Consider the following 26,347-nt stretch of genomic DNA (forward strand, 5'->3'; position numbering starts at 1 on the left):
CAATGAGGATCGTGAGACTACTCGTATTCTCCATAATGGCATCAACGCCGTTAAAAGGCCCTGTGTACTGACTAGCAATAAGAAATTATTTTTTTTCATTTGGTAACAACTCTAAAACCAGGCGATATCCAGAAAATTTTATATTATAGTCTCTAAATGCGGTCAGGAATACACTGTTAAAATCTTTCAGGTTATTCAGGCCCACAGTGTATAGTTGATTTAAAATTGACGACCGCTCTGGCCTAGCGCGTAGTTAAGTGACCCTGCCTGCTAAGCCGCGGTCCGGGGTTCGAATACCGGTAAGGGCATTTATTTGTGTGATGAGCACAGATATTTGTTCATGAGTCATGGATGTTTTCTATGTACACATAAGTATTTCTATATTATATATATATCGTTGTCTGAGTACCCACAACACAAGCCTCCTTGAGCTTACCGTGGGACTCCTTGTGATGTCCTTATAATATTTAAATAACACGAATTTCACGACTCATAATTTAAAATCTGAAAGGCGACATTTGTTATCTTGTCTTACATTTAAACGTAACTTTCCTGGCTGCCATTTCTACAATATTTCCCACTATACCACTCACGAGTGATAAAAATAATATCGGATGCGAGTTTCATATGGTCCGTCCGTAAAGTGGGTTAACCGGGCGCTGCCCTATCGTAGGACCCTCGGTCACGCTGACAGGCTGACAGCTGATCGACGGCGGTCATTGGAGATTTACCGATTTACCTGTCAGTCCGCCTGTCCGACAGTTAGGTTCGTTTTTGGTCGCCCGTGGTGATGATGTTGATGCAAATATCGTTAGTTTTCATAGTTACTTCACTGAAATATTATATACTCGGTAAATTATTGAAAGCGCTAAAAAGTAATTATATTTTAATTAGATTTCCATTGGCTTACTTGTTTTTGGTTTCTATAATTAAAATGTCTACATTGTAAACACCCCCTAATGACCTCTTTGTAACATCTCCCTACTGCAAAACGTGACATGCATCCATATGCCATCCATACAAAGATAATGTAACTCAGTATAAGATGTTTAAAGCCTAATAAAATGACGTACCTTAGAACTAAACAGATAAAATATGCTTGTTCAGATAGCGCCACACCTTTGGCTGATGCTCGGTTATATAGCGCTAATATTAATTTTGAAGAATGTTTACACATCGTAAATAATCAAATTGTCATCAACGAAGGTTCTAATTTTTTTTACCCTGTACCAAGATATGGCAACCTAAACAACTTGACTACAGATGTTTATATCAAATAATGATAGCATAGTTTTTCGTCATGTTTCCGATGTCAGATTCTTACCCCCTTATTCGTAAACGTTCACTAAAGTTCTCAAACCGATAAAGTTCGTTTTCCCCTCACTAGCTCGGAAACACGTGTTTTGTCCTTTAATACCAGCGGGTAAAAACGCATTTTATCCACTAGTGGGTAAAGTAATTTGACCTTGAATAAAGTCAAATTAACTGCTTTAAAATTGATAAAAGTAGGTGAATTTAGTAATAAAGATGATTTACCACCTGTGAAACTACTGGAAGGAGCGATAAACGCATTTTTTGAGTTTTAATTTCCTCGCTATAATGAGGGGAAAAGTTTTGTGTTACACTCGGGTGCAAATGTATTTTACTTCTCGTGTGTTAAAAAACTCGCAAGTTCAGGATTCTATTCTCGAACCACTCGCTTCGCTCGTGGTTCAACTATATAATCCTGTCACTTGCTCGTTTTTCAATTCCACACTCGGCGTTAAAATACAACTTTGCCCCCTTGTATAACAAATAACTATTGTCCCTTTCTATCACACCAATACATCGGAAAGGGACAACAAACGAACTTTATCGGTTTAAGAAATTTAGTGAACGTTTATGAATAAGGGGGTAAGAATCTGACATCGGTTTGATAACTTTAGTGTACGTTTATGAGTAAGGGGGTTAGTCTTTACTTATCTTATACGGAGCTCCCGATATGTGTCTTTGGCCATAGGTATATTGATGCACGTGTGCATATTAATGTGCAGAACACCGGAACTGCTCAATTTCCTATAGCCCTGTTTACTGGCTGTCTAATGACGTATTGATCCACTGTGTAATGAGAAATTCTCGGAAACTACGTGTTTGATGTTTCTGCTTGTTGCTGCGATGAGTTTTTCGGTATTTGGCTCCAGTTTTATTTATCGACTATTGTAGAACTAGCTTGTGCCCGCGGCTTCGCTCGCGTTAGAAAAAGACAAAAAGTAGATGGCCTATGTCACTCTCCACCCCTTCAACTATCTCCACTGAAAAAATTACGTCAATTCGTCGCTCCGTTTTGCCGTGAAAGACGGACAAACAAACAGACACCCCATTTATAATATTCGTATGGGTATATCAGGTCAAGTAAAATAGAGTATGGCTTCAAACTAAAACATGCCAAAATTTTGACCTTAGATTGGTAAGTACTACCAAGAACGATATAATACAGGACTGACAAAGCCGATACAAATAAGCGTACCCCAGAATGTATGGGCTTTTTAGGCTTAAAACTAGACGGCGTTGAATCGCAGCCTGGAAGTGGCCAAAATCATATTTGCCCCAAATATTTTCGCGTGCTTTTATTTTTTATAACAACAAATTACATATTTTAAAATCATGATGTACACATTTTGTAAAAAAAAAAATTGTAGGCGTCATCAGTAGTTATGATAGTATTTAATAGGTGGCGCTAAAAAAATGAGGTACGATTCTTAGTATGAAGATTGTAAATCCTAATATAAATCATCCTTGGTACTACCCATCTAAAATACATAATAAGGCTTGGTAGTTTTTCCCCCGGAGTGCGAGTTGATTTTCTTTTTACGACTGTAATAAGTTTATAATACAATTTCCTATTGTATTCTTACTTTGATTTCATTTAATCGACAATAAAGAAAGAGCGACATAGGCAAGCGAACTTTCTTCCAATAAAGCAGTTACAAAGGGAAAATTTCCTAATAACGAATCTTTCCCATTTATAACGAATCTTTCCCATTTCCTTTTAAACCAATTTACTTGGGATAATAACAATTCAACAACTTCCTTTTATCGTATAATCCTTATTTTCTGCATTGCTGTGAAATTTGTTTTGACTTTCCCTTTAACTCCGTCACCTTTTATTTTGATCAGCAGTCAAATTTGGCACGTTTTACAATCTTGTCGTTTTAACTCAAATCATTAACGATATTAAAGGAGCGGATTTCTTTTTAGATTGCAGATAAAACGGTCTCGTCTAATTGTTGTTTGAAGTACAAAATATGCTAGATTGAGTAGCTCAAAGTTTTAAGCAATTTTAGTTTCTAATCAACTTCTAAATGGCAAAGCGATCGTACGGGTTTGTCTACAACAGATCGCCGAAATAGCCGCCACTGATGATGATTGATGACCACGTAACTCACGATGACGCTCGTATTTGTCAAATCTATCTATAAGTAATATTACAATGCGAATCAGGGCAAGCGGTCTCATGCATACCACGATGTATGTATAGGCGTATAAAGGAGAATTTATTTAGTGTCTGTGCATAACGTCTACGAACAGCATACCAATTTTAAAAATATCAGTTATTTGAAAATGCTGAGCATATAATACTATCTAAAGCAGGATTCCCTTGCGCAACGTAACCAGCCATAGACGAATAGACGTAACCCGAGTCGGCCCTGTGCTGTCACTGTACACCCTCCATTGTCGGGGACCGGTCACGTACACGGCTGCCTGTCAAGTGCCCGTGACTCCTTCCCTGCTATTGCCACTGCTTCCTGAGTCCAATACTCAAACAAATAAGTATGAATACTTACACTTATATTATGAATACTGTAACCATAAACTTTGTATATTTGGTTCTCTTCGTCCTCACAATGTGACGGCACTGACGCGATTATTTAGTAATCAAGGCACATAATATACATAATAATAGTACCCGTAGACAAGTGGCAAATTATATGGTAGATACAGTGTAAGTGTGACAAAGAAAGATAAGAAACTATGATACGCTCTGACGCGTATTTAATGCGTGAATGAAGAATGAAGCACGCACATTAATTAAATCTATAGATTGTAACGTAACCTTTTAAAAACCAAAGTTTTGACCTCTGAAAACATAACTATATTTCTCGCTGTTCTTATGTTAACTTTGATTTTCAATTCTATCATATTCATTTATTGCTACAGTAAATAGGTTCATGAAAAACATGTGGAAATGCCCAAGGTTTGCTTACAAAAATTTTTGGTGTATTTTGGCTGTATGAAAATAATTAATATGTAAAACAATACTTACTAATATTGTGTGACATAATATATTTTTCTGATTACCTGCTAGTTTTCCTAGCGTTCTACTAGCTCTTGTACATTCAGGAATACGAGCTCCCGTCCTTGAGAGCATCGCATTGTGCCGGTATCCATATAAACCTTTTACGTAGCTACAGACTACAGGACTCTGTTAGTATCTGTGCTCTCTGTAGTGATGCCTGATGTAATGACACATCAATGTGACGTCAATATGGCTCCGCTCGTGCGTTACTGCGTCAGCACAATTGAAAGTCCTCTTTTAATAAGCAGACTGTATAGTATTACAAATTCGATATCTGGGTCATGAACAAACTTTGATTTTCCTGTTTCCACTGCCTTACTAAGGCTTACTTATCTAAGGCGGTGGATAAAGGAGTTTTGTGTATTTATAAAAGAAGGTAGTTGAGGATTGGGACGAGTATGATATTATTTTCAAGTCAAAATAAAAATAAAGTTTTTCGAAAAAACCGGCCAAGTGCGAGTCGGACTCGCGCACCGAGGGTTCCGTACAAACCTGCAAGGTTTACAATTATTAAAAAAATATATATTATGTGATGTAACTAAAAATGTATGGTTTTCGTAATTTTTCCTTAATCTATGCTATAAGACGTTGCTTCGTACCAAATTTCAAGATTCTGAGTTCACGGGAAGCACCCTGTAGGTTTTGATTCCCTTGCAAGTGTCGAAAATTTGCGGCATAAACGGCTGTATCTTTTGATTGCGTTGGCTTAGAAGTTTGATTTTTTCACAGCTTCAAGGGACAGTAGACCTGAGTAATTGATATAAATTTCAGCTTCATACCTCCACGCGTTCCTGAGAAAAAGGGTCTTGACAGACGGACGGACGGACGGACAGACGGACAACAAAGTGATCCTATAAGGGTTCCGTTTTTTCCTTTTGAGGTACGGAACCCTAAAAAGGAGATTTGTTTAGTTAGATCATAACGTCGCATTACCGTATAAAGCTCAATTCTTGCGGAAATATTATATTTTTTAAGCTAACGTACTTATTTGTCTGTTTATGCTTAGATTTAATAAAAAAAAAATTGATCAATAGACTAACCACAAAATTAAAATTTTGAAAAAACCCCCGACCGCGACATAGTAGACCGATTTTCATGAAAATGGCTAAGAATACTCCCGACTAACTCAGCTTTCACACAAAAAAAAACTAAATCTAAATCGGTTCATCCGGCCACAGACAGACACATACACAGACAGACAGACAGACACGTACAACTTATAACACCCCGTCGTTTTTGCGTCGGGAGTTAAAAACTGGGTCTACCGTTTAATCACATCATAACTGAGCGCAAGTAGAAAAAAGTATAGATAACTACTAATAGCTTATACTTTCACGAACAATGTAACAATGGTGCTTTGCAAAAAAGTGTTTTACAATTAATCGGCAGCGTACCTATTCTTTTGTATTGTATGCCATGGAGGCGATCCAATAGTACATTACATCAGAGGCCGGGAAAATGAGGATTTCCGGCCAAGTGGGTATATACGGCCGAGCGAGCGTGCGAGCGACGCCGGATAGGGATACGAGGCCGGGAATCCGTTTTCACGCCGAGGCATGTATAGTGCTTTTCTCAAACATACAATGAAATAAAAAAAATGCTCTAAAGGACAATATTTTATAAAAAAAAGTTACTTTGCATGCCTAGGCCTAAAAAATAATATGAAATCCCTTTACAGTCCTCTCTAGTTGTTGCGCCCAAAAAGCGATACTTCCCAGCCCATTTTAAGGAACGTAAAGACAATATTTCATTGCATGTTTGAGAAATAGTACATTATAACATAACCTGGAACTACCTTTTCGCATACGGCTTTTAACCAGGTTTGGGTTTTTTTTGAATTTTCCTTACACCTTGCACTTATTGTGTATGAGAGGGATTTATTTATTTAGGTATTTAGAATTTAATGCACCGTAAAAATTGTACAAAAGCGAATTTAATCCCAGAACGCAGCCTCTTTCCAGCTAACCTGTGAGCCAAACAGACAATTGAAATCAAAGCAGCTAGGTAGGTACATATGGAACCATTCTAACATTAAATACAACCATAGTACCTACACAATAGGTACACACAGGGCGCATACACTAATTACCATAATATTAAGACCTATATTTGGCAAATAGGTCATTTAGACTGGTCTGCACCTACTTGCTGAATCGGTACTTACAAATCCGGCCATAACTCCGGTCATTGAACTTAAGATACACTGAGCAATATTTCGTCTGTTATCTTTAAATGGATCGCATCGATCAGCTCCAAGTATGCAACAAACTTATCTCTGCTGGCGGTCAAAACAGGAACTACTGTTACTTCATACAAACTTTATTAAAATTTTCTAGACCGGCGCCTCAGCTGACTGTGTCTATAAATTGGTAAATTATCGATTCAGGGAAATCCTACATTTTCAATATCTAGTCTGAATGAAGTCTGGTGTTTCATTCAATTAAATGTCGAATAATAAGGTGATAAGTTTTAAGACGCGAATTAGGATTACCTAACTATTATATCGAATAGGCTGTTTTATAATGCATGAGGGTAATGCGTCACGTTCCAAAGTTGTAGATACCTTAAACAGAAAAAGGTGTATAAAAAAAGAACAGATGAGATTGCCGTGCCATACCGCCCTACAATGACTTTCTCAAGCAGCTAATGTGTTAACTAAAACCAAATAAAAATAAAGTACAAAAACCTAGTCATAACATTCCTAACCAAATAAGTATCAAATATGAGTCATGTACAAAAGTGAAACCATGCAAGTCGACAAAAGTGGGAGAAACGTGAAAATGAGGCGGGACTGCCTCAAACTGAGACTGAGCGATCCTAGTCCGGGATCGATCAGCTCGTCGTTTCACGCTTCGGACTCGGACGATGAGAGTTCGGAGCGTTCGAGAAAAGACCACAGAGAGCTGCCTGCAGCAGTTACCTCCAAACAGGTTAGTATTTTGTGCTTCAGTTTCTCTTGGTAGACTTTCTTGAAAAGGGATATGTATCTTACCAGACCCCATTGGTTGAACCTGAGGCTGAGTGATCCTACTCCGGGATTGATCAGTTCGTCGTTTCACGCATCGGACTTGGACGATAAAAGCTGCGTGTGATCGAGAAAATACAACTGAGAGCTGCCTGTAACAGTTACCTCCAAAGTCCAAACATATCAGTAGTAAATAAAATAAATAAAATAAATAAATATATTGGGGACACCTTACACAGATCAACTTAGCCCCAAACTAAGCAAAGCTAAGCTAAGTAGTATGTACCACGATTTCGTTTCTTCCGTGGTAGGAATGTTTTTATTCAATTGATGAATTTTTTGACTACTTTAGACATAATTAATAGACTAGGACAATTGTAATTTGAAATTAGTTTAAGTATGACATATTGAATATTTATTAGCTTGGGAATTATAAGAATTGACATGTACCTACAAATTTTAGCCCCGCTTAGAAAACTAGAGTTGTATGTTGTTGTTGTTGTGTTTGTGTTTTTGCATGCCAGTTGCTGGTGAAATATGCATGTCCTAAATTATAATAAGTCCACCTTGTGTACCATATTTTATGCAAAATAAAGATATTTGATATTTGTAGACTTCCTTAAGAAGGCATCAGGAATCTGATTTAAACGCGACGCGACTACCTTCAACTGAGGCTGATGGTTCCAATTCCAATCCCTAATATTCGGGCCCGTTAATACTTATGAGGTAGAGGTACGAATTAATAAACTGATTCCCAACCCTTGTTTAACAGACGGCTCGCGTGCTCACACGAAATTTTTGATTACATTGTCGAATTTCTGTAACATGCATGCAAGTTCTTGCAAGACTGTTATCATTTGAAATGTTTCTACATAACACTTTAACTGTCCCTCACTTTCACTATTAGCATGTTTCAGATACGCTCATGCATTATATAGAGCCATCCATTTCTGACGTCATCATATGCACGTGACGAAGCCAGTTTGGCGATGCATTATACATAATGCACGGACAGTTGTTAGTGTTAACATGTGCTGTAGAGATTATCCCCTAGTCTCCGAAACACATCGTCTTCTCGTTTTTCGTAGCGTGCGCGCAACATTTGGCTCAGGGAGCTATTCGTACCGACTGCGGTGGCGGTCACCTCCAAATAGGTCACCGTGTCAAGGTCATCAGAGAACTTTTTATTGTCACGGGCACAGACGTTTATGTCGCAGCACTCGTGGCACTAATCTGTGTTTATAAATCCCAGATGTTGCTTAGAACGTATGAAACCGGTGCGACATTTAATTTCGTCGCTATTCCACAGAGACTGCAGACTGCAGGATTAGCACATGATTGTCGCGCTATGTCGCCGCGAGATAGACTACCCGTCGTTATGTCATTAATACAATTAGAACAAGACGTGTGATCTAAGTATCCCACGGCGACATACTCTCGCGGCAATAATGTACAAACCCTGCTGAAGTAGAAAAACATTAAAAATGATTTATACCTCAATGAATTCAACAGTTAAGTTTTGAAGGACGGAGTGTACGCCTTACTCGTTAAAATATAAATGTTCGCTGCTTCTCAAATGGCCTTGAAAGTTACACCATGTTGTAAAATTTTAAAGATAATTAATACTTACTTGCTGTGTAAATTTTTAGGGATATAAAACACAACAGACTTGCTAAAGAGCTTCCTTCTTTGCTTGGTAAACTATAGGTTAGGTACGAACGTTAGTCAGCTGCAGAAAAGTCATCGAGGATGTAGTCGATGAGAAAAGTATACCCCCTAGCATACAAATTTGTATGCAGGGGGGTCTACTGTTGAAAGACGAATTAAGTTTCATTTAAATTCAACTGATAACCATTATTGGCAACTCCTTCAGGTTGAGATCATTATTAATAAGACACGTGGACATTGGACGTATAATAATACATACCTACATATACATATAACCCACCCTAAAGAAATTTAACATACTTAATGTCATGAATTGAAAGCGTAATTGAGATGCCTAATAAAGATGATGTGGCAAGCAAATTGATATTCACGATTTCAGACTTGATTTACATTAGAATATGATCAGTATTTCGCACCGAACAAGGCTGAATTTGTAAATAATTCACTCGAGCAAATGCGATCTTGTGAAAGGTGAAAGACTGTGAAAGTATTTTTATTTCTTTTCCTCGTGGATAATAAATAGCAGATACCTAATAATATTTCGATTCCGCTGACGTTTGTTCATAAATCAAGCTTTTTCCCGCCTCGCATATACCCGCATTAAATATTCCAAACTCGTACCTAAATAATGCAAATAAATATTTATTACCTGGTTGGTCCTTGAAATTTCGTTTTCCTTTTCGAATATTGAAATTTGAAAATTGAATTTGAGACAAAATAAGACAGGCGCCCGTAACTTTTTTATGTTCTACAATATAAATAATATAACCAGACCTGGTTCCCGTTTCTCGAAAGGTACAAGCCTTGTATTATCGTATATCGTATGGGTTGTCATGGAAACACACTTGTAATACAAGGCTTGTACCTTTCGAGAAACGGGCCACAGGGACCCATTTCTCAAAACTCGAAGTTACAAGTTACAAGCGGAAGTCTCTTTTCAACTTGTCATATTTGACAGTGACAACCACTTGTAAATTGTAACCCTGTGGCCCATTTCTCTCAGCTACAAGTTACAACCCAACTAGCAAAAGTCGCGCTTAGAACGATCTCAAGACTAAATTTTTTTGGTTTTATATTGATTCTATATCATCGTATAAACCTGGATTTGGGCACAATTATAAGCGTATTTATTTTAATATCGTTCTAATATCACTTTTATTGCATACTGTTTGCTTTTACAGTAATCATGCCAAAACTAATTTAAGCTTCCTTAGGCTAATATCGCTTTCAGGTAAGTATTTTATAAGCCTGCATAGGCTTATTTTGGTCCAACGTTAGACTCTTATGAGCCTAAACAAGCTTATTTTGATTTTTGTACAATACGGTATTTGAAACATTCTAAGGCTATCTGCTTGGTCTGTAGCGTGATAATATAAAAAAAAATGTTGTGACAAAACAAACACTGAAGGTACAAATTACTATTTAGTAATACTTATATAAACTTATAATAGCGTGTTTCTTATCCTTGGTGCTTCTTCATATTGCGCAGGAAGTACTTGGGAAATATTATTTACAGTAAAATGGACCCTTATTTACACTTCAAATTTCATGCGCCCACTCTAATAATAGTATTTTGTATCCTCGTTAATTATTTTATTTCTATATTTGCAGTAAAAAGACGCCATTGTTATAGTTGCATTTTCTTAGTGCGCTATTAGACTATTATAAGATCATTTACTTAATATTAGCATTCTTGTATACCAATGATACGGCCATGTTTAATTAATTTAGGGTTCCTTGCTTTACCTATATAAAACCTCATTTTCTTAATCTTGACCTGATTTTATATCACTTGACCCTACAAAAACAAATATACTTATTGTTTTTACTTTTTATTCAAATGGCAATGTTGGTGATGTGAAATGGTTGTATACTTACAATTGTGTTCCCAAAATCGATTTAAGGTCTAATCACTTTATATTGATCTCATCTATTGTTTATTTAAGTATGTTTATTCTATATCACGCTAATATCGAACTAAATTACTGCCATTGATCTCATAATAGCTTTAAATAATGTCACAAAAAGATGCACTATTGTATTTTTATGTTATGCTGATATTAGTCTGAAGTTCTTACAAAAACATTTATTAAGGCTATTATAACATCAAATGATACAATATCACTCTAATATCTTACTAAACTACTGCTATTGATCTTATAATAGTTTTGAATAAGATGAAAAAAGCATGTACTTATAGTGTTTTTATGTTATGCAGATATTAGCCTGACATTCTTACAAGAGCATTTATTAGGACCATTATAAAATCAAATAAACTTAGAGAAGGGGACTATAAGAACATTTACTCTCAAGAACAATTAATCTACGTAAATGTTATTGTAGGAGTAATAGGCTTATAATAGTATTATAAAATGCGCTTATATACACATATGAGACTAAGTAATGAGACAGAGAGTTCTAGAGTGCGTACTAGCTTGTCTAAGGCTAATATAAGAGCATAACATTTTATAAAACAAATATTAGAGTGCTATAAGCCCACCACTCTTATAAAGTGAGCAATCCAAGACTATTTTGCTAGTTGGGAATTTACAAGTGGTTGTCAATGTCTAATATGACAAGTGGGAAAGAGACTTCCGCTTGTAACTTGTAACTTTCAGTTTTGAGAAATGGACCCCAGTACTTAACTAGCTTTAAAAAAAATCTTTTCAAATTTCTTTTGCTTTTTTATAAAGTTATTTTAGAAGAGGCAAATATTTATTTGATATTTTATAGCGCGTTCATACAATGTGTAAGCCTTATACGGCCGATAAATTAAACCAGACAGAATTCATTAGTGTTATCATCAATTAAGAGATGATTTTAAATTATTAATTGTCGCCGAATAATAAGTTTACGGAAATTTTCTCAGAAGTTAATGACATTACATGAGCTATAAAAATACATGCCAACGAGCGTTTAACTTGGGTGTAGGTATTTTGCATTATCTCTTATTTATATGCGTCTATAAAAAATAGTCCACGATGAGTATAGCAAGTTTTCCTTAAAAGATACTATACTAAACTTGCTATACTCATTTTTATCTTTTGCTCCCATGCGCGGATCCAGGGGGGGGTCATGGGGGTCATGACCCCCCCCCCTGGAGCCTAGGTTGGCCATACAAATAGACCACGTGACCCCCCCCCCCTGGGGCCTGGGCCTTTACCACGTGACCCCCCCCCTGGGCACGAAGCTGGATCCGCGCTTGTTTGCTCCTCGCGCGAAGCTAGGGCGCGTGGTTCCGAGAAAGCAGATCTACGAAATATTCCTTATGAAAATAATAACATATATTTCATAAAATAATAATATAGGTAAATTCTCTAAACGGCTAAAGGTTAAAATCATGAATCGCTAACAATATTCTTAAAGAATCTTCCACGAAACAATTATTCATCATTATTCGGAGAAAAGGTCTTCCAACCATGTTGTAGAACAAAACAAATTATGCCAAAACAACTGTAATAACGGCTGGCTCGGATCGTTCGCCGGCGAATTTTACAGTTGCAATAACATAAAGGATCGATTACGACGTCGTGAATAGGAGTTCAGCTTTGTCGCCTATATTGTTTTAGCTTACAATCAAATGCAAGGGCCCTACCAGACTAGCGAGTTGCGAGCGTGGCGAAACGAGGCGAGCGCTGAGAGTTCACCGCGGGTGCGTTTTTTTTATAGTACGTCGGTGGCAAACAAGCATACGGTCCGCTTGATGGAAAGCGGTCATCGTCACCTATGGACGCCTGCAACTCAAGGAGTGTCACGTGCGCGTTGCCAACCCATATTTCAAAAGTAGAAATAATAAACTAAGGGCCACATGTACCAACGAAAATGGAGGGTTAACCCATCATTTTATTATACCCTGAGTTAAGTGATTGCCCATATAACCATAATCGGTCGCCGTTCCTACGCAAATCCTCCTATTTTGTGTACACACAGGTCTTCGGGTCTCAATGCTTAGTCGCAGTACGGTCGACGTTTTGTCGCGGCGACCCAAATGGGGACGATTGGTAACAGGCACAAATGGTCACAGAAGTGACAGAAGTGTGCACTACGCGTGCACACATTGTTACCGTTTGGCGACTACTTTCCCAAAATCATTCGTTCATTTCATTCTTTTCAAATGGCGACTGTCAGAGACGTCAAAGTAAAAAAGAAATAGAATCATTTGACATTAAAATGTAATGGCGTAAGATTTTGTTAAATGTGGGCTAATTACCATGGCCAATTAAATTGCTCGAGTGATTTCATAAAAAAAACACGGAGAAATTATAAACAAATCAATTATTTTTGTAGTCGGTACCAGACCTGTTCGTCGCCTTGCTATTGCCTGTTTGCCCCACCCAACCATACACAGGCTGGTACCGACTCCAAAAATAATTGATTTGTTTATAATTTGGATGTTTAGCTTATTGCAATACGATAAGAAATCTGAATTGAAAGGTTTATTATTTTTGGCTTTTTAGTTTCTCCGTGTTTTGTAACGCGCTTATTTTTGAAGGCGGTTTTATTTTTTGTTAAAAAGTTTATTTATTTGTTGATTTTTAGTGGTTCCTAGTGATATTATATGTATCAGTCCGAATACATGTACAGTAGTGAAATAATTATCCTTTAACTCCTAACCATTGAGGAGTTGACCTTCCATCATCAGCTCAGCCACATAAAATTATTACCATCAGACGTAAATACTGGTGTACCTTTGAAAAATAGACTAAAAACATTACATGTGCCTATAACATTTGAAGAGTTCCCTCGATTTCTCCAGGATCCCATCATCAGACCCTGACTTGGTACCAATGGGACCATCTCGGGGTTATACCGGTTCGATCAAAAAAAAAATTTTGAAAATCGGTCCACGATTCTCGGAGATATCGAATAACATACATACAAAAAAAAAAAAAAACATTCAGTCGAATTGAGAACCTCCTCCTTTTTTGAAGTCGGTTAATAAGTCTAAATTTATCAACGCGCCCTCAATTTACCTCAGTTTAACCAGTAATAATATTATTGACTACTCGGTGTTTGCGTGTTATGTATATTGATTGGTGAAGTTTTAGTGCTCCGGTGCATATACTATACTGAAATAATAAAAATAATGCCTAGAAAACCAATAAAGTTGTTAAAATATGGATTAAGACGGTAATATTCCATGTAAAAAACAGTCGCCAAACGGTCACCAAACGGTCGACAAACGGTCGCAAAATGGTCGCAGCGTACACGCGTGACCGAAAGCAGTGAATATTTATTATATTTTCAAAATGGCTTGTATTAATTTTTTCCAGGTATCCTCAAACTTTATAAACAATTAAATATGCCGTCGTACTCAGTTGCCCTCACTAAAGAAGATTAAAAAAAAATTGTAACGTGCGTAGCGAGCTGCTGGGTTGTAAAGGATCGGGGATCATATTATTATGGTCTTCTATAGAGCAACTAGTATTTTGCGGCATTTCACAATTGACACTTGTTGAAGTAGTCGTCATTAATATTACTATCAACATTAATTTCAGCGATCTGTACTTCTTTTGTCAAGATTTTTGTATAGATAAGTGTCTACAAATTTGTAATGTTAAAGAGACATAAATAAAACGTAGTAGAGTAAATAATGTGTTTTTTTTGTAACCCAAACAAAATACTTGTAGATACGAGTGCGGAAAAGAGGAAAATCGATACGAGTAGCGATATATTAATACACGAACGAAGGGAGTGTTTTAAATCGACACGAGTTGTGAATGTCCTTTTCGCACGTGTATCGTACGACGATTTTCAGTACCTAAATCTAAGCTAAGAGTTTCGACCAGACAAGAAATGAATCATTGCTTGATTTGCTCGCACTACTGCGTTAAAAAAAGCAGCATCTGTACTGAAAAAAACCGGCCAAGAGCGTGTCGGGCCACGCTCAGTATAGGGTTCCGTAGTTTTTCGTATTTTTCTCAAAAACTACTGAACCTATTGTAACGTAGTTACGTTACGTAACCTAGGTTACCTTTTCTTAAAAATAAATTAATTAATTAAATAGCTTATTTTTATTATATTCATACATATTTAAATAATTGGCAGCGAAGTATGACGTTGCAGGTGCGGCTAGGACGATTGATAGATAATGGAATTTCATACAAACCTTGCAGGCCAAGGCCGGCAAACTCTTCTTTTTTAATTTCCAAACACAGATAATTGTGACATAACATCCAGGTATTTAGCAAATTAAAAAAAAACTATAAGGGGCTTTATAGACGTGCCGACTGCAACTGGTACGAGCCCTAGACAATATTTTATTTTGGGTGCGTATTTGATTTTGCCCGCCTCAGACCTAACCGGCCTCGCTCGGCCGTCTATATGTCTTCGGCCGGCAACCCCTTTTGTCCCGGCCTCTGTAGTAATGTACTATTAAAATTTCAAATATTAATATTAGCGCCATCTAGCTGAGCCCTTCTTCTGTGTGGTACTGAGGTAAGTAAGTTTTATTCTTAGACTTTATCTGTCTATACGGAGTTATATATGTCTTTGACTAGAAGTATAAGTACTCTAATGAGTATTATTGTATTTAGCGCCGTCTCTCGGCAAAATTTACTAAGTAATTTACGCGACTTGAGACTTGTGCGAACCTTTAGGCATGGAAAGTCACATGAAAAGTTGTCTAAACTAATAATAGATGGCGCTGCATTTGAATTTCTTGACTGATAACTCTAATACTAAATTGAATATACTCTAAGGTAGAGCAGAGTCTAACTGGGGAATTACCTCCGCTTTACAAAAGACCGCAGTCAAGTAGCACTAGACTTTACTCATTGTTGTGTTCCTGCCGGTGAGTAAGGCAGCCAGAGCTCAACGAGGGTGCGGTATGCTGGCGACTGGAGGACCTACGGAAGTAATTAGGACAATAGATCCTTCCTCCTTCCTCCTTCCTTCCTTCCTTCCTTCCTCCTCCTTCCTTCGGTCCTTTGAGTCGTCAGCACCCAGGCCCCTTCTAAGTACAGGTTTGTACAAGTTTCTAATGAGTCGAGTCGGCAACGCACATGTGCCACTCCTTGAGTGGCAGGCGTCCATATGTAACAGTGACCGCTTTCCATCAGGCGGACCGTATGCATGTTTGCCACCTGCGTGGTACAAAAAAACTCTCGACGAATTCACCTTAAACATTAAAAACTAAATCAAAATCGATTGATTCGTTCGGGAGCTATGATGCCAGACAGACATGTCAAGCGTCAAACCTATTATTATTATAACACTCCGTCGTTTTTGCGTTGGTAGTTAAAAACATGAAACCTCCTTCAAAACTATAATAAAACACAACTTTCTATGAAAATCGGTCAAGTGCGAGTCGGATTTCGACATTTCCATACAAAAAGGTCATGAGCGCCTGACAACATGTGATAGCAACGTACACTAGATTTGTACTTTCAAAAATTTGCGTACATTTTGGAAACTATAAGAGATAGAGCAAATAGACTTCAGATTTTGGTTGTCGGTGGCACAATTTTTTTGTTTTCGTATATATACACCATTTTTTGGACCTATTAGGGCAATATTATGGTCAGTGCAGTTCTAAACAGTCTTAAGCGCCTCTTTTTTAGTAGGAACTTAAGTCATTTTGGCAAATGATTAAAATTTTTAACAATTTCTAAACAGAAATGAATTTCTTTCTATCTGTCCATGGCGCTCACAAAATTTCAAAACATTTAGTAAGTACTTGCAGCGGCAGTGAGTGAAAATCTCAATTTGAGTTTTTTTCTCTTAAGTCCGACTTACGCTTGACTGTAGATTTCTAATAGGTTTTCCTGTAATCTACAGGTAGAGGGCTATCTTGTGTATTTTTTTGAAAATTTTACGCTAAGTAGTTTCGGAGATAAGGGGGGGGAATGGTCATTTTTTGCTTATTTTCTTAAATTACTTCTAAATTACCAAAATAAAAACTATAAAAAAAATATATTTGAGATGCTTATAAAATGCTCTTTCATTTGATATGTAACACAATATAGTTCTAATAACTTTGATTTTTAATTTTCAATTTTACCCCCCAAAAGTGCCCCCTATGATTAAATTTCGTTTAATTTCATTTAATTATATTACATGTCCGTCTTTGGGCCACAGGTTTACATACGTGTGCCAAATTTCATATAAATCGGTCTAGTAGTTTCGGAGAAATCGGCTGTGACAGAGGGACAGACAGACACGCGAGTGATCCTATAAGGGTTCCGTTTTTCCTCTTTGAGGTACGGAACCCTAAAAACTATCATTGCGCAACAGAAATTCTATTAATATCACAGTAAATACTCTATTTCATTTGATTCCTACTTTTATTGTGTAAAGCAACACTACACTTCATTTTTATCAATAAGAATTAAAAATTATATATTTAATACATTAAGTAACTATCTATTTGTATTATCATTCTGCACTTTTCTTAACTTTCCCACATTTCTATAAAATGTCGAAGAGTGCTTAAATGGTCGTCGTCGTTTATTATTATTTAATTCGCTCATATTTAAATGATTCAAAGCAACCAGTCCACAACTTCACAAGACAGTTTGAGAAACCTTCGTATTTCAGATTGTCATTTGCGGATACAGTGGTTTAGGAGCAGTTCGGTAATCAGACCTACACATGTGTGTACAAATTCTGTCAATGTCACTGTCAGAACGGTTTCTGACAGTGACATTGACAGCCACAAATTCGTCCACATGTTGTTACCGTTATGTGTGCAAACGACGACTAATAAAGTGTCGTTAAAAGTCATTCTGACAGTGACATTGACAGCCACAAATTCGTACACATTTTGTTACCGTAACGAGTGCACACGACGACTACAGTTTGTTATTGTATCAATACGGTCGCATTGTTTGCACGACGTTACCACGCGTTATGTCACATTTGACAGTTAGTTACTGATTTAAAGATTTTGCGACTGAAATGGTTGTATGGGTGGTGCAAGTGGGCCTAAAAGAAATAGGTTTTAATACCGAACAGTTACCAGCATATCATGTAACAAAATGATCGAATTGATCGATCTTTCCGTCTTTCTGGGTCCCTAAATGTATGTTTCAAAGTTACAATAATATATATAAATAAAAATTTAATATTGTCTTCGGTTACCGCGATAGTTACTCATGAAATAAAACTATGGATAACGTCGGGATGTATTTTAAATTCATTATACGCGATTTAATCCGTTTCCATAGTTTTATTTCATTATTAAAAATTTATTAAAAAAATCGTATTTCATTGTTTCATTTGTAACTGTAAAAATGACATGTGACTGTTTGTGCTGGACTAGCATTGTGTGTTTCAGGGGTGAAGTGTGGCAAATATAAATAAATAAATACATAAATATATTATGGGACATTCTTACACAGATTGACTGAGTCACACGGTAAGCTCAGGAAGGTTTGTGTTGTGGGTACTCAGACAACGATATATAATATACCTACATAGAAAACATCCATGACTCAGGAACAAATATCTGTGCTCATCACACAAATAAATGCCCTTACCGGGATTCGAACCCGGGACCGCGGTGTAGCAGGCAGGGTCACTACCGACTAGGCCAAACCGGTCGTCAACATGGTTTCCATAATAGAATAGAATAGAATAAATTTTATTCGTAAACACAAAAGAGAAAAATATTACAAATAGGAACACATAAAAACGAGAAGGTGCCACGAAATGGTTTAACCTCAGCATATTGCTGGCGACTTCCAGCGCTGATCTTCCGGTTAAACCATTCGGTGAAAAACAATCACGACAGGTAACATGAACAAAATTATTAAAACAACATATTACACACAAAAAAGAAAGATATTACATGCTTTTTTAAAAACTATAACTACTACTGAACGAATTATTTACAATGTTTGGTTATCTGGGTAAGTCAACAATATCGTACCGTTTTAAAGGGTCGGACACCGCTTGGCCGTGCATTAAGCTTGCCAACCAGCGCCATATTGCGGTCTGCGGTAGCTAAGTGTACTAAACTGACAGTGACAAACAATAAAATAATTTGATGAAATGAACATCGATTTTTATATCAGATTACATACCAAACTACATATTTGACTACGATGGCTCATAAAAAGGCAAAGATAATATTTTTATGTGCAATCTGCAAGGGAACGTGACCCAGGTGGTAAGTAAAAATATGAGATTAAGAACTACAGGCAGCTTGTGTCATGTATGCAGGTTTCCTGGTTAAGTTGGTGGCTGAATAGGTATTGTTTAATTTTTATTTTAAAACTATGAATACTTTGCAGGTTCTTCAAGGGCGGAGGGATGTTATTCCAGCATTTTGAACTTTGATATTTATAACTTCCTCGGAAAGCATCATAAATGTAGGACGTTCCCTTTGTTTCCATTATTTATCACAATTCTTGTTACAGGATAATTTCATTTATTTTATATATATTTACAAAGTAGAATAAAGAACCGCGATAATGAATTCCATAAATTATTAATCCGAACCGAAGTCAGGATATGGCGTTGAAAATTTGTTTATAGATTTTTCCGCCTTGCTCGGTTATCGCCACGCTCCAAAAATTGCCAATATTTTATAACGGGCTTAATACGCCGACGCCCAAATACCATTGGTATGATTCTCGTTCGAATTGGTGGGCTGCGATTTTATTTCTCGCCATGTTCTTGAAGGGACAAATTTTATAATTTTAGGTTTTTCATGATGAGTAACTAATGTTTTTAACCCCCGACGCAAAAATGACGGGGTGTTATAAGTTTGACGTGTCTGTCTGTCTGTCTGTTTGTCTGTCTGTGGGTGTGTCTGTCTGTGGCATCGTAGCTCCCGAACGGATGAACCTATTTCGATTTAGTTTTTTTTGTTTGAAAGCTGAGTTAGTCGGCAGTGTCCTTAGCCATGTTTCATGAAAATCGGTCCACTATGTCGCGGTCGCGGGTTTTTTCAAAATTTTAATTTTGTGGTTAGGTTATGTAGAGTATGCCGGCTAGCCGAAATGACATGCGTTCACGCTAGACGCCGATCGAAACGCAGTCGCGCCAATACGAAAGAGTGATAGAGATAGCTTAATATGACAACGATATTAGGACCGGTCTGGCGCAGTCGGTAGTGACCCTGCCTGCTACGCCGAGGTCCCGGGTTCGAATCCCGGTAAGGGCATTTATTAGTGTGATGAGCACAGATATTTGTTCCTGAGTCATGGTTGTTTTCTATGTATATAAGTATTTATATATTATATATATCGTTGTCTGAGTACCCACAACTCAAGCCTTCTTGAGCTTACCGTGGGCCTCAGTCAATCTGTGTAAGAATGTCCAATAATATTTATTTATTTATTTATTTATTATCGTAAGCGTTTGTGCGTCTGGCTACATATCCTGTGCAGAAATAGAAGAGTCATAGAAAGTATGGGTTCCGTTACATTCCACATTTTTTCTCTTTCGGCACAAGCTGAATTTTGTACCCATTTGGTAGCAAAGCTTTTCTACCATTGTGGTTTATGTTCCAATTCATGTCACACTGGCCTATCGTGCTACACAGTTGGTTAGTTCCGCTCGACCCCAATATTGATGAACAGATATCTCTACATTAATGCTAGACTTACACGAGAAACGTATTTTTAATGATATTAGAAGCAAACAGGATAAGATGGTTTAGTAGTATGTGACCCGTAAGTAAAACATAATGTAAGATTGTACCCGAGTAAGCCGTCTAGGATTACATGTGAAGCTTTCCTCAAAAAGGTCTCAGTGAAGTATAAATAACATATTTATCAGGAATACACAAAACCCGACAGTGCTTTATTTCTTCTAAAGGCAGCATTTTGGAAAGAAAATATGTATGTAAACTACGGGTACGACATAAATAACATGACTATGACAATGTTATTTCTCTTAATTTTACAGGCTTCATTTTGTTTGTAAATCTTTATTGAAAATATCCATACTCGGTTCAGAAGTTTTCCGAAGTAACACTACAGTCAATTGGATTCGTTTATTTTCTGAGATTAATCCACCAACTCCATACCTACCTATATGCGATACCATTACCTGCCGTTCCTGCTACGCCGCAAATCGTAAGCAAGAAGCGGATATACAGCGTCAAATAAAGGAAAAAATACATAAAAGTCGTCCTCAAGTACGAATTCCGATTAAAAGGAAATAATTAATATTTAAAAGTTGCGCGTGAGCATAAATTCTGCGTAACCAGGTCAAGGGTGCACTTACTCGTAAACTCAGTAACGGACATGTCTCTGGAAATTACCGGATTTATTGATTTCGCTTCCCGCATTTTAACTGGTATTTTGACGTTTGAAATATTTAACGTGTCCCTAAGATTAAAGGTCCCTAAGATCAAGTGAAAATATAAATATTAGGTATTTGTTCGTGAATTCTCGTGTTTATCATCCAGCTTGATTAACGATGTTCTGAAAAATGCGGGTCGCTTTTTGATAGCGGGAATACTCGGGATGACTGGCGTAGATTTAATGTTGTAAGTAAGCTTAATGTTTTGGGTGATAATACGTTGAATGAGACGATGTTTATTTCAGTCGTAACGCCTCCATTTCAGAAGTCACTTTACAGACGTCTTAGTAGTAGGGGGCTACCTATAATTATCTAAATCGTGTGCCGTCGTAGCATTTTATTTCCACTACTCGTTTTGAAACTTTTATTTAATTTATTCGCCAAAGGTATTGATGTTATCTGATGAGCAGAACGATTGAATTGGTTAGATAGAATGTGGATACGAGTAAATAAGAATATAATTTTGTTTAGAAATCCTGATGTAACTAACATATTTAGTCAAATACCGACAGTAATATCCAGAAAACGAGCCGTCAATTTGAAACCCGGTTAAGGTTGAAAACATTGCTCAATGCCCTTGAATCAAAAATACCTACAGCTTTCGCCATACCAACTAAACAATATACAATATCTGCCTGCAACACTCAGGCACTCGTATCATAATAATTTTCATGCCTGAAATGAAGACTTTACATAACCGCCATAAAGTGTTTTTTTGATTATTACCTACGTATTCATCAAATACGAGTATGTTATTATTAACATGAGCATTTTGTTACAAGTCCTATTACTTTTCCTCCTATATTTGAAGTTTCAAGCTTGCGTGGTTGGTATAAGGTTGATTTAAGTTTAAATATATTACGAGAAATAAGATTTTGGAAAAGTTATTAATGTGTCATGGGTTCATTGCTCGTTCTTAGTAGATCTTTCTTCGACTAACTGATGCGCATTACTTTTGAATTGTAGAAAATACGTCGTAGGAATATTATATTGATCAAGGAAAACTTTATTCACCCATTTTCAATTGTAAAAAACTATCAGACTACGTGTAAAGTCCTCAGTCATAGTCATACAGTCTTTGGATAAGGATAACCGTTTTCAGAGTTCTACGTCTACGTGTATAAAATTTTAGTGGAGTTATCCCATAAACCATCATAAATTTCAAGATGAAATTCAATAGCTACTTGTGTTTTATTGCTGCTATAAAAAAACTCTTACATATTTTAAGTGAGAAATATATGATCAATTTTATTTCCTAGTAACTCCTATACCCATACAACTAAAGGCTATATGTCATCAGCGTATTTAGAGGAAAAACGGTTCCACCATTCGGCGCGATCGTAACCCATTCGTGTAAACGAAACCCATAACCCGGGACGTGGAAATGACAGAGAAATATTTAATTTAGGACAAACCAAGGAGCTTTTATTCAAACCGGATTTTCCGGCTGTTCCTTTGAGCCTCGAATGATTACCTATTTGATTTTCATCGTGGCGAAACTGGCGAAAATCAAACGTTGTTACTTTGTGTTGTGTGTTGTTGTTACTTTAATACTTGTTGTCGCATCGAATGAAGGATAGTTCAATTTTATATGGAGTAGCAATCGCGTTAACTGTTTGAAGACTACCAATGAACGTTGTTTTAGTGTTTTGTTTTTGTAAAATAATAAATAATAAAATAATAAAATATTTTATTGAGCAAATGTACCGTACAGCCAGATGTGTAGGTCCCTGACTTCTGAGCTAGGTAAAACCTGTGTTACAGAAGTCAGTGTCCTCTCCCAGATTTAGTTTTCATATAAATCTAATCTTACACTAATTTTGCTTAACAGCTAACAATTTTTTGCAATATATACAATTTACTTTGTATTAGTGATATAGTTTATATTTTATATTTATTCTTTATTCACTAAATTAATTTTAATTTTTAATTTTTTTTTTTAGGCTTGTTTTAAAATTGTAAAAACAGTGCCAATATTTAAGATTAATACAGAGCAAAATTTTAAATGAATGTGTGTGTGTGTGTGTGTGTGTGTGTGTGTGTGTTTGTGTGTGTGTGTGTGTGTGTGTGTGTGTGTGTGTGTGTGTATATACGTGTGCATCTATTAAGGTAAGATACTCTCTGTTTGTTCATAATCTAATGACAACAACCAGGACTTAAGTTTTTTCTTGCACTCATATGTGCATAGGGGGTAAATATTTAGAGTTTTGTTAATATTGTTATCAGCAGTTCTCGAAAAGTTTGTACAAAAATTAAGGGAAAAGTTAAATTTGTTTTATTAATTCCTATTTTGTTACCAAGATTTTGTTGATGAATTGAGATTTTATTAAGTTTTATTTCGTCATTAGGGTTCTCTAGTATCTATATTTTCTTAATTATAACAATTATCCTGTATATATCTTACGAAAATCGAATTATATTACTAAATGTTGGTAACAAAATAGGATCAATTAAAATTTGCTGACGTGTCATTGTACAAAGTTGACGGGAATTGCTGTTATACAAAAATATGCCCATATATCTTTGTTGTCGTTTAGCGGTAGCCAATCTACATTTATATGGTGCACAAATATTTGGAGTTACACGTTTACCTGTAATTTTATTTTGATCATAAGGGGTATGTTTATGTTGCTTTATCATTAGCAGTAGTATATATAGTTGCCTCACAGAAAGCAACTGACATTGTCATTGAATGTTATGGTAACGGTAAAAATAAAAGCTAAGACAAAATAATGAATCAGTTCGAATACTTATATTAGCCCCACATGTTATTTTAGTCATGGGCATCACCAACATTAAAGTTATGTGTTCCATATAAAAATTTGCTGACGGAACATTTTCCGCAGTAACTTCTGTTTTAGAAATCGGTTAAACGCGATGTTTGAGTTCTTTAAACCAATGTCATCATCATCGTCACTTATCTAGAAACTTGACATATCGTCCTTTAATACCTAAGTAAGGAACCGTACGTGTAGGTATATCCAACTTGAAAAAAGGTACCTACTTAAAAGTAACTTCATTCTCAAATGTACTGTAATCTTGTATAGTTAAGAGCGCAAATAACGATTATATTTTTATTACTCCATTTGACACAAATATATTATGATTTGCCCACAAAATATATATTTAAATATATGTGCGGAAGTATATTTTACTGAGCTGAGGCGTCTTTCATTCACCTCTAATGGCTTGTGAAGACGTTCTCGGGATGTTAAGCGTGCAAAATGACATTAAGTGCACTTCCGTCATCATTATCATAACAAAAAGCTATGAAATACACTCGTAAAATTTTAGGATTCGCGTTGATGCTACAGAGAAACTAACTTCACTTTATATTTGAACTTTCTTTAAACGAATTGGTGCCCGGTGCGTAACATATTAGATGGGCATACGTACAGTCTGACTAAAAAGAGTAGAAATTAAATAGTTTAGTTTAGTTTAGTTTATTGATCTCTCAATACAATTTTCATATTTAAAGTAAAAGAGTACAATAGCAATTACTTATTGTATAGCGATCGTCGTAATGTACATAATGTAAACAATTCAATTCATAAAACATTTTAAGAACCATTGGTTACGTTATAAATCAGTTTTATCATTAATTATTTAAATAAAATGGTTTCACAATGAATAAAAAATAATTGTACTATTAAATAATGTCAAATTAAATAAATAAAGACAGAAAGTGTCTAATAAAAATATGTCAAATGAATTAGTTACTACATAATAAAATAAATTAAATGCTAAAAATCTTGGTCATCGTCAGTTCACATTGAGAGATATTCCTGTACTGAGTAAAGAGATTTATTTACTAAAAAGATTCTTAGTTTGCGTCTGAATGTCACATCGCACATCTCGTTTTTTATTTCAGTTGGTAGGTGCTCGTAGAAAGTCGGGCCTATTACACGTGGGTTTCTTGCATGTAATGCTGTACGGCGCGGGACGGTTCGTAGTTTTCCCGAACTCCGGAGGCATTTACCCGCAACCTCCACTCGCTTAAATTGAGACAAGTGTTTACGCGTCAACATAACTACCTCGAAAACGTACTGCGAATAGTGAGTCATGATTTGATGTTCAGCAAACAATTCTTTACAAGATTGCCTCGGTTTTAAATTGAGTATAGTCCTTATCGCTCTTTTTTGCATGAGTAACACCCTATTTGCATCGGTCGAGTTACCCCACAAGATCACGCCGTATGTCATAAGCGAGTGGAAGTATGCGAAGTAAGCCTGCCTCAACGCAGCACATGAAATCATTGGCTTCACCTTTTGCAATGCGAAGATTGCACCACCCAGCCTTCCACATAGTACGTTTATGTGCTGCTTCCAACTCAAGGTAGGATCCATTGTGAATCCTAAAAACCTACATGAATCGCTTGTCGGGATAGGAGACTGAATATTCACGTTAGGGACGCACCTACCTGCGAACAGCATGACGTTCGATTTGTTAACGTTTAGAATCAGTCCGTTCGCCGAAAACCATTTATTAAGATGATCGCACACGGTGGTGACTTTGTAGTTGAGATGCTCATATGTTTCAGCGCTGACAACTACAGTTGTGTCATCGGCAAACAAAATGACTCGACCGTCTTTAACAGCTGAGGGCAGGTCATTTATGAACGCGAGAAATAGAGTATTTCCCAGAGCCGAACCTTGAGGAATTCCCACTGTCACGTGGCCAGTTTCTGATCGTATTCTTTTCCCTCCCGCCATCACTTCTACTGTCTGTGTTCGGTTTTCTAAAAAAGATTTCAGTAGGTTACCATGCAGCCCATAACAGGAGAGTTTTTTTATAAGCAGGTCGTGACTTATAACGTCGAATGCTTTCGACAAGTCACAATAGATGCCAGCTACTTTCTGCCTGTCATCGATAGCGGTGGTGATGCTGTCAATCATGTTATACGCTGCAGTAGTAGTGGACATGTTCTTACGGTAAGCAAATTGTCTGTCAGTCAGTAGGTCGTTCTCGAAATGTTTCATTAGGTGTTGGGACAGGATGGACTCTATGATTTTGGATATGTTGGGTACTATTGAGATCGGTCTGTAATTATCAACGGATGTTTTATCACCCTTACTTTTGTAAACAGGACACACTCGTGTGCTTTTAAGTATATCGGGGTAAAC

At 36.6% G+C, this 26,347-nt stretch overlaps 1 protein-coding gene across 4 annotated transcripts in view; it reads left to right on the plus strand.

Annotated features, from left to right (window-relative positions):
• Positions 1 to 26,347, plus strand: part of LOC125241287 (rho guanine nucleotide exchange factor 17) — a 120,141-nt gene that overhangs the window by 49,610 nt on the left and 44,184 nt on the right. Inside the window, exon 1 of one of the 4 annotated variants that reach the window (XM_048149717.1) lies at positions 6,987 to 7,266. The exons of 1 other annotated variant lie outside the window; for it this stretch is intronic. In XM_048149717.1, coding sequence (XP_048005674.1) covers positions 7,066 to 7,266 — 201 coding nt within the window. In that variant the 5' untranslated portion in view covers positions 6,987 to 7,065. Of the gene's footprint in view, positions 1 to 6,986; positions 7,267 to 26,347 lie in introns of those variants that run through there. 2 more of the 4 variants (XM_048149874.1, XM_048149795.1) reach the window with 2 other exon arrangements.

Source organism: Leguminivora glycinivorella, chromosome 1 (assembly GCF_023078275.1).
Source record: "Leguminivora glycinivorella isolate SPB_JAAS2020 chromosome 1, LegGlyc_1.1, whole genome shotgun sequence".
NCBI lineage: Eukaryota > Metazoa > Arthropoda > Insecta > Lepidoptera > Tortricidae > Leguminivora > Leguminivora glycinivorella.